The sequence below is a fragment of the Zea mays genome, chromosome 2 (assembly GCF_902167145.1).
Source record: "Zea mays cultivar B73 chromosome 2, Zm-B73-REFERENCE-NAM-5.0, whole genome shotgun sequence".
In the NCBI taxonomy this organism is placed as follows: domain Eukaryota; kingdom Viridiplantae; phylum Streptophyta; class Magnoliopsida; order Poales; family Poaceae; genus Zea; species Zea mays.
This window is the reverse complement of record NC_050097.1, coordinates 172,392,455-172,402,246: the sequence shown is the minus strand read 5'-3', so window position 1 is coordinate 172,402,246 and position 9,792 is coordinate 172,392,455. Positions and strand designations below refer to the sequence as shown.

The following is a 9,792-nucleotide window of genomic DNA, read 5'->3' as shown; positions in this document are numbered from 1 at the left end:
TCTAAACTATATACCATTAGATTGATATTGATTTTAGAAAAATAATTAAAATTAGTTTCATATATTTCTAAGCTAAGATGAATTATTATGAATTTATAAAAATCAGTTCAAATTTAATATTTTCTGAAAAATACTGAATTTATTACCGTCGGTAATAAAAACGGTAATTTTCTCACGAACCATTTCCGTTTCTGAGTTCTTCTACCGATTCTATTTCCGTATTTTCAGTAATCGTTTCCATTTCCGTTTAGACCTAAATTTCGGTTAAACTTTAAAAACAATTCCCGTTATTCAAAAATTACAGTTTCCGTTTTCATCCCTATTTGTCAGCACCACATTTCGAGAAATCGAACGCGAATACAAAGAACCGAGAAAAGGCAAAGTATTTGGTTATAAATTGGGACGGTATACTGCTGTCCTTGGAACAGATTCCTCCCCGCAACAGGGTGTCAGCCACGTAAGCAGGGCCCCGGTAACAAATGCTATCCATCAGTATCAGAAGCGAGCTGCTACTAGATTTTCTCTATCTTGCAGTTACAGCTTATCTTGCTGGCCTATGGTGCTTCCTGGAGTGAGTACTTGGAGCATCTTTGGAAGATAGATACCAGCTTCGGCTTTCCCTGACCTCAAAAGCAGAATGTGCATCAGTAACATGCCTGGCAGCAGACATGAAATGCTGTTATAGCTTGGAGATTAGAAGGAATAGGACCGAGCCGCAGGAAAAGATGCGCACTTTCTTTCATGATACATACCTCCGATGCTCATTAGAATGTTTAACATGCCAATGATGAGGCGGCGCTGGAAGATTAGATCTTGTTCTGGCATGGTCACTTGAACTAGGTGTTGACTCTTGATTCTGAAGAATGCAGGTTTCAATTGTAAGAAGCTGAGATGGCATGTTTCAACAAAACTTAATGTCAGAAAATGATGAGCCCATATCCAACTTACGATATAGTCATAATCACGCATCACAGAATAACTTTTCGGTTTCAACTGCTGGCCCTAAGAAATGTAAGCGCCAGCAGTTAACATAAGCCAAAACAAAGCAGAAATTATAGTATCTGATGCTTATTTATACCCACCTTGCAGCAAGAACCCTCGCAATGAGATGCTACTTGAGAAGTTGAAGGAATCAGATCATGGTCCTAATAAGAAACAGAAGCAGCAACAACAAACATCAAGCCAATCGCAACAAAATACTAGCAACCGAACTTTTGCACTTACTGTCTGGTAGTATGCCTCCTGACAACCGCTGATTGCAGAAAATTCCTCACCATTGGGGTAATTGTAATTTTGACCACACAGCTTACAACCTGGGCAAGTTCTATGTGCCCTCTCCTGGTATGAATGTCCATACTTGATCCTGCGGTTTGCATCTCGCTCCATGGTTCCATGCATCGTGTGTCTGTGTTTTGGATATTTACTAGTGTATCTTCCCTCAGTATATTCTTCGCTGATTCTGGTCTCCAGATGTGTCCTTCCATATTTATAGCTTGGGGCTACATCAGACATACAAAATAACAGTTCATTCATGCAGAGATAGAAAGGAAGATGGAAACAAGTTAATTTGGTTGTATACTTCAGAAACCGACCATGCACTGGAGAGTCTCTTCTATAGTAAGCTCTGTATCCTCGCACAGAAGTATGCCTCTCTTCAACATCAATAGAGTGACGGCGAGAATGATTATCTGAATACGAACGCCTTACAGGACTAAAATGCCTATATCTGTCCGAGTGGTGTCCTCTACCACTAGAACTTTTATCTACAAATCCTCTTCTGACGCCTAGCAAGGAACTTGAGCCTTGCCGGGAATACTTCTTGAAAGCATGCCTTGGCCTTTGTAAACTAGCTTTTATGGGAACCTATAAATTCAGTTCAGACATAGTAATTAAACATATCTGGATCAAACGGTGAGAAATGGCAACACAGAAAATAAATGGCGCTAAAGTGGTTACCTTTCCACTACCTTCACCAACACCATCTTTATTGACCATCTTAATGCAGTCTAAAGCTGACTGTCTTGCTGTAAAGCCAATGAAACCAAAATCTTTTCGTGCTGCCGTGAACATATTTCTAGCAAGTTGTATGCTATCAATTTCACCAAATTTCCCGAAAATTTCTCTCACTTTGTCTTCATCCCAGTGAGGTGGTACGCCATCCAAGAAAACAGATTTCACCTGCATTGCATGACAAAATTGAAGACATTGTAAAAGACAATAAAAGAATGATGGAATATATACTGTGCGCATGTGCTGGGACAAGTTCTTGCAAGGTACAGATGGTATGTTACTTTACCTTTTCCATGATCTCATCATCTTGTGAAAGAGTGTTTGAAAATGATATGTTTGCTCTAGAGTCAGTACCAAGATACAGATCTATTTTTTGTAGTTTCACAAAAGCCTCCACAGCATCTACATGAGTCCTGAAGTCAAGAAACGCATAGCCTCTGTTTTTACCCTTTCTGTCTGGGTGCTCAATTAGATTAATTCTATCCAAGTTTTCCAACTTGAAGGGTTTCAGTTTTTCAGCTAACTGAACAAAAAAGTTATCACCTGTTATACAAAATGAAATCATACTTATAACATATATTATACCAAATAAGCAATAACACTTACATCATCCTTTGACCAATCAAAGCATATATTTCGGAGATGAAGGGTTTCAGTTTCACTGTTCTTGCATATTCCACAAGCTTTTCCCTTAATCTGGAAATTTAAGTGCCAGTAAATAAATGCTACCTAGTCATGTAGTAAAGAAACCAATATAGGCACATTCATTATATATGGATACAAGCATGCATTACAATAGCAAAATCACAATGAAAAGGAAATATTACCTAAACTAGTCTTGCAGGAAAATGAACATATAGTAGGAAAATCACAATGGATATAATAGGAAAAATGCAAGCCTTGCAGGCTTGTACCAGTGAAGAAAATTGCAGTTGAGAATATTCACCAAATTGCTTATATCAATGTTATCAGGTTGTTTGATTAATCGCGACTAATTGCCCTGATCAGTACCCAGCATTCAATTAGGCACACTGACTGGATCAGAGCAATCAGAAACCTTGTCGGTCGATTAATTGTCGATTAGTTGCGATTAATCAGACTAGGTACCCTGACCGACTAGACATCAAATAAGCAGATGGGCTGCTTCAGCTTACTGTGCTACCTTTGTTTGGGCCAAGCCCATTATGGTCTCTCCCCCACTCTTTCCCTCACCTCCTCACCCGTGAAACATTCAGCCGTCGGCTACAAAGTTGCTGTGCGCGTGCAACAGCTGCATCTCTTCCCCTCCTGCCCTTCTGGTTCCCAGCTGCCTGTTAAAGCAACTTGTCTGCTGCTTCCTCCTCCCTCCTGCTGTAGAGCAGCAGGGGTTAAAGGAAGGTCTCAGGTGCGCAAGACACAAGGAAGCTCGTCGATTCTCTTCCTCATCTGCAGGTCCAAGGGGGTACAAAGATGAGCTCATCCGTTGCATCAGCTGCTGGTGGTTCAGCATCCTCAGCTTCTCCAGATGTTGTATCCCTTATGAAAAAGTTATTGCAGCACAAGAATATGGAGTTCTGGACACTTTACTAACGAGAAAAATAGTATTAAAGCTCGGTTTCTACTATATAAGCATAATATAGTATATGGGATATATACCCTACATATATGTCCTGGTATATACATGACAAATTAAAGATGGCAATGGGGACCCGTTACCCGTTACCTGGCAGGTAATTACTCCATTAGGGTACGGGTTTGGTCGCAATTTTATACCCGCGGGTCTGTTAACGGGAGAAAAAGAGGACCCAACGGATAGAACAAGTATGGGTACATACTCATTAAACTCACACCCGTGTACCCATAGGTATTTTATAATCGAAATATAGCCAACAATTCTCTAAAATTTTAGCCTAGCTCAATGATTTGTCTTGGGCTTCTGGCTCATGAGTATAACTATATGCTACATAGGCCTTGGGACACATGGTAGCAGTATGCAGATAACCAGCCAAAACAGCGTGTCCAAGGCTCCAAGCTTCTGAGATGCGACTCCTCGTTAATGTGCATTCGAAGCGACCAAGCCACATGCAGGCACACGACACGCCCAGACCTAGAAGATGGAAGACGGAAGGTCGGATGTTGCCTCTCGGTGCCTAGCATTCACCATAAACTAAGTTGGGCAGACAGACACAACTCCACTCTAGACGGGTATGGGTACCCATCGGGTATGGAATACCTGGCGGGTCCGGGTATGAGTGTGGAATTGTACCCGCCCACGGGTACAGCCGTACAGGTATTGAAGCAGGGAGTTTTTAGTCTAGCGGGGCCGGGCCTGGGCTAACAAAACCTGGCGGGTCTTCACTCATTGCCATCTGTAGGTCAAATATATAGACGACTAGACCGACCAGGGTCAACTAGTCGTCCTGGTTGTCGACTAATCATCCTGGTCAGTAGTCGTCGATTTAATAACCTTGCTTATATGTACCATGTTTGGGATAGCTCCAACTCCGGAAAACTTGGCGGAGCACGTCAATAGGTGCTCCAGAAAATCGTGGAGCTGGAGCTGTAAGCCTTTAGAAGACATTCAGATAAGTCATTTCATTTATTATTTAGATTAAAAATATTTCTCCACATTGGAGCTAGAACTTGGAGCCATCCCAAACACCCATGTAATAATAATTTGAAGCTGCTTGAGTTAAGCACTTAGAGAGAGAAGTGGATACATCATATTCAACAAACTTTCAGAGGGATAATTAAACATAACCAAAATGGAATGCGCACTCTCACTGCCATTTCCAATTTTCCATGCATCATCTATTTAAACATAATGGGGCTAGCATAAAAAATACCACAACATGGACTTGAACAGTGGCACAAATATTCACAAGGCATGCATCAAATAGTCCTAGGATGTTTATGGCTACAAAAGTTGAGTAATCATACTGCTACCTTTTATACTAAAAAGACGCTAAATTAGAATACTTCTATGTGAACTAGATCCTTGAAATAGAAGAAGAAATGAAACTAGGATAGCAGAGTTAGCCCCTTTAACTTTCTTAACATTACTGTTAGCACAACAGTACTTCATATCATGTACAGTAACTACACTCTTTAATATATGGTGAAAGGAGTCAACTTTACCAAGTTAATAATACTCATAAGCGGTACCCTATAACAGCTACAAATGCAAAAAAAATCATGGTTATCAATGTGTTGCCATGGCGTCCTGGAGCTTTTCAAAGCTGGGTGTCTGCCTTTCCATGACCTGGCATGATATGGTGTCCACCCTACATCAAAAGGCATCCTCTAGGCGCAGCTTGGCGTCTTCTCCGTGCAGACTTGCCCCAGGCAGGTGCTGCATGGGTGCGCAGCCGGGAAACCAAAGGCGCAGAAGCACAGGTGGGCGGGAAATGGAAGGCACAGTTGTGTGCTCTCGGGAAAGAGCCGTGGGAAGCAGACAGCAGTTCCACCCTTGCAGGAAAGTGGAGCCTACAAGTCCTGCAGAGCCATGACCCAGCCATCCAGCATCAAACAAGTGGGAGTAAAGGAAAGGTTGCAGATGGACCGTCTCCTTCCAGCCATTCCCTCCCCTTCTGCTCCCTCCATCCACGACCCTTCCCTCTGTTCCAACAATTTACCTCGATTCGCTCATCCCCTCTGCTCCGTTGATCCACGTCCCCTGCAGGTCTTTCAAGTTCACGGTACACAGGTACCCTTTCCTCTGCACTTCTGCTGCTTATGCTGCTCAGTTATTTGTGACTGTGCTGGTTGCAGGTTGCTTTCTATTTGTGGCTGCTATGGATGCCTATGTACATCTTTGTTTTTACAGCTGACAGAACTATGGCAAGTCCATTTTACATCACCAGTGATTATGATCCGAAGACTGATCTAGCTCAGAAGGGAAATTTTGAGGAACCAGGATGGAAGTATGCCTACTGGCCAAACCTTCAAAACAATGTGGTAACATGCACGGATGCACCCTATGTCGTACCTCATTTTATGGAGGGATAAAAAGGGTGAAGAAACATCTGGGTGACTTTGGGAGACACAAAAATGTGTATCAGAACTACCACTGCAATTAGAATGGAGATGAAAGACTGCTTGAATAGCCATGCCTAGATGATGTTGAGTTGTTGACTAGAGATTTCAGATCACCAATTATGTTACTTTTTATTTTGCACTTGCAACACTACTAAATAAGTTATATTATGTCACTAGAGTCTAATTTTATGTTACTAAGAGATGAGATTCTTCAGATTTGCTATTTTTCTATTTTTCTTCAGATATGTCATTAGGGATTTCTAAAACCGTGCCATTAGTTAACCACCACTGTTCAGTTTTACCCCTCTTTAATAGTAATGGATGAGGTGTTTTTACTACTAGAGAGGGACAAAACTACAGTTTTGGGTAAACCATGGTATTTAAAACTGAGTTTTGACTGTACAAACCAAACACCTTTTGAGCTCCAATACTATAGTATCATCAAATACCATAGTATTGTTTCAAAACTACAAAAATACTACAATTCCAAACAGGGCCTAAGCGGTGATGATGAACCAAGGGCATGGATTGAAAAATCCCTATTTATTGTGGTATTATATTATATGATTTGTTTCTGCTTTCTACAGGCATATATATTAAGATGTTTGTATGCTATCATCTTGCCGCACGCCTTAAACGCCTCACCGCGCTGCGCCTTACAGCCTTAATAACCACACAAAAGTTTTTTTCTGGTCTAGCCTCAAGTGGGGCATTCCTTTTGCCTACGTGTTGCTGGAATGCTAAGTTAAACAATGATCCTTTAAAAACAAATTCATTTCCAACATCATTTCCTTTCCTTATTTTTGTTCATTATTAGGTACTACACACATTAAGTAATAGATAATTCTAGCTGCGGAGGACAAACTCAGTTGATTAGTTCATTCAAATAACACTGTAACAATAAAAGGAATTGTGTCAAAAGGTGTCAATTAAACTAGACCTTGACCAACACCAATACACCATTAATATATGTTCAACCAGATAACCAGAACATTCAAAAAAATCAAATTTTCAGATAATATGATCTTTTAAAACTAAAAAAGTTAAATGACAAAGCAGAATATATTCCACTCGAAGAGAAATATTATCCAAGGGTGTGCTTGAGACAAGCTAGATGAAATGGAATGAACTGGCAGGGACATTTATTTTTTCTTTGAGGAAAACTAGCAGGGATGTCAGCATGGCCCCTGATGCCTGGATAAATGCCATCAATGCTAAGTGTTGCAATTGGTGCCAACTTCACTTTAGCAATAAAATAAAAATATATATATATACATTAGATTCTTAGCACCTAGTATAGAAGTAGCTTGGAACTACAAAAGGTGTTATAGATGTACAAGCACTAAAGTACTACATTGAATCCAACATATTTCATATTTCCTAACAGTGTAGTCTCCTACAGTACCACGGCTTGACAAACAGGGTCTTGTACCACATATCGACCTCTAGATTCCAAATTGCCAACTGTACCTGATTTCACGTCCATTAATCTAAAATCCAGGAAAGAAACAATCCAAGAAAGCCTATCTAGTCTCGAAGTTGTAAGAATGAATTAACCTCATTCCCCCAACCACTAGTATAAACACAAACGCCTTCACAGGTTTCCCCAACCACCTCGTAGCAATCGATGCGAATGTATATAATGTGGTGGTAAGATTCGATGTGATACCGTAGCCTCGCGGAGGTCGTTGGCCGCCCACCGGGCCTGCCATGCAGCCGCGAAGCGGACAAAAGCGAATCCCTTGTTGAGCCGCTGGTCCGCCGGATCCCGCACGAGGCGCACCTCCTCGATATCTCCGGCATCCGCCAGCGCCTGCGCCACGTCCTCCTCAGCGGCGTCCTGCGGCAGCCCGGACACGAAGACCTCATAGTCCACCCTCTTTTTCCTCCTCTTCCCCTCCCCAACCACCTCCTCCGCCGGCGACGGCGTAGGCTCCTCGTCCTCCATGATCACCTCCTCCGAAGGCTCCTCCATGATCACGTCTTCCGCAGGTTCATCCTCCGTGATAGGCACCGCGTGCTCGACCAATTTCTCAACAACCTCCTCGACGACAACCTCCTGGGGCTGCGCCAACGGGGCTCCCTCCTCATCGACATCCTCCTCAAGAACCTCAATCGGCTCCTCATCTACCTCCTCCTGCGCGACGTTAAGGTCGAAAGGGAATAGCTGCGGGGCGCGCGGCGGCGAGGAGGCCATCTCCGGCGACCGCCGGCGGCGAAGTCTAGGGTTTCGCGATGGGGCCTGCCGGGATAGGGTTGCTGCAAGTTACTCCAGTCCACTCCTCGTCCGTCTAGTAAGCAGCCTCGGCGGCGCGATGCGGTGATGCGAATGCGGCGCGGCGACGGCAGCGAGCACGTGGCGGCGGAAGAACTTCAAGCGGTTATATAGCGGGACGTGCCGAGCAGGTGCGGTGCCGTGGGGTCTGTCGCCGGAAAACAAAGGGTTCCGTTCATTTTGGCCATACGCCCAGGCCCAGCCGCAACGACAGGCAGGGCCCCTGCTGCACCGACACCCACATGTCATTGAGCGCGGCAGGCGTGAGCGGGGTAGGGATGTCAGTGGGTGGGCGCCCGCGTACTTTCGATCGCCGAGCGTGCGTGGTTAGCGCGTGCGCCTGACCCAACTCCGGCGGCGTGCCTTGTGTTGGGCTGCTGGATGACATGTGGGCTCCTCTATGAAGGCCCACCTTCACTAAAGGCTGGGTCCAATGCACCGACAGGTGATTGTAGCAGCGCAGGCGGTCGATATAGATTGGTTGGTACTAGTGTATTGTGCACGTCTTGCGCGCAAACCGTATTTTTAAACGTGTGTGACGATATTTAAGTAGATAAAAATTATAGAGTGAAAATGTTATATGAAGGATATTTGTTATGGAGCATATAACTATATAGACATAGTCACACAAGAGCAGATTTAAGGAAACTTTGATAAACTGCGGTAGCTTTTGACTAATATTGGAATGGGCATTTACATAATAAGCAAGAAGAGAGAAGAACGATTATAGGACGTGTCAAAGAAAACAAGAGGATACAAAGTAGAAAAGAGAAAAGGTTTGGTACTAACTGCAAATAACAGCATGCAGTGTACCAATGTTCTCATTTCGTGTGTTTCGTTGAACCAACAGAAAAAAAATGGAAAATTATCGTCCTTGAATCATGAGCACTCTGCTTACAACAGAGCACGTGAGCAGTTTCAGTCCTTATCAGTGGCTCAATTCTTACGGCTAACCGAGTGGTCACGGTGAGAAATACCGTCCATTAACCTGCACCAAGACATTACAACAGTTCATCAATATTAAGAATCGATCTTCTAAAATTCTCAAGTAAAGACAAAGGGTCAATTGTAATCATGTGCAGGAATAATTTAAGTCAAAAATCAGTATGTTGCTCTTGATCCATGTGGCCCAGCCCCAAACAAATTGTGAAAATAAAATGTGCTAGAATATGGAGGATTGTGGACGAAGATAGCTTTGCTCCCGAGGAACTCGGATGCTTAGTAGAGACGTCGAGGATTGTGGACGATGTTGTTACTGATGTAAAAGCGTAACTGGTAGAGCTGATTATAATTCTCTATAAAAGTTGATTCTCTTTTAGAAATGATTATGGATGAAAGTAATTCTCTTTATTATAAATTTTCAAAACCATAATAAAGAATCATTTCACGGAATCATAATAGAGAGTCCTACCAAAGGAGGCATGAGGCAGTAGCAATCTGTAGACAACACAGTGTATGTGATGCTTTCTCTTCATATAACTAATCTACCA

General features: G+C 42.9%; 1 protein-coding gene across 7 annotated transcripts; it reads right to left on the bottom strand.

Annotated features, from left to right (window-relative positions):
* Positions 1-264: 264 nt before the first annotated feature.
* Positions 265-8,552, bottom strand: LOC100383203 (uncharacterized). Of its 7 annotated transcripts, none has more exons than XM_008670163.3 (10): positions 7,697-8,502; positions 2,617-2,706; positions 2,297-2,533; positions 1,957-2,178; positions 1,593-1,863; positions 1,225-1,499; positions 1,083-1,145; positions 949-1,002; positions 753-856; positions 265-620 (listed from the first exon to the last, which is right to left on the bottom strand). In XM_008670163.3, the coding sequence occupies exons 1-10, from the start codon at positions 8,222-8,224 to the stop codon at positions 542-544; spliced, it is 1,923 nt and encodes a 640-aa protein (XP_008668385.1). In that variant the 5' UTR covers positions 8,225-8,502; the 3' UTR covers positions 265-541. The 7 variants fall into 7 exon arrangements, with proteins under 7 accessions (XP_008668385.1, XP_008668383.1, XP_008668384.1 ...); XM_008670161.3 differs by having other exon boundaries at positions 265-625; positions 7,697-8,479; XM_008670160.3 differs by having other exon boundaries at positions 365-656; positions 7,697-8,552.
* Between the last annotated feature and the right edge of the window lie 1,240 nt (positions 8,553-9,792).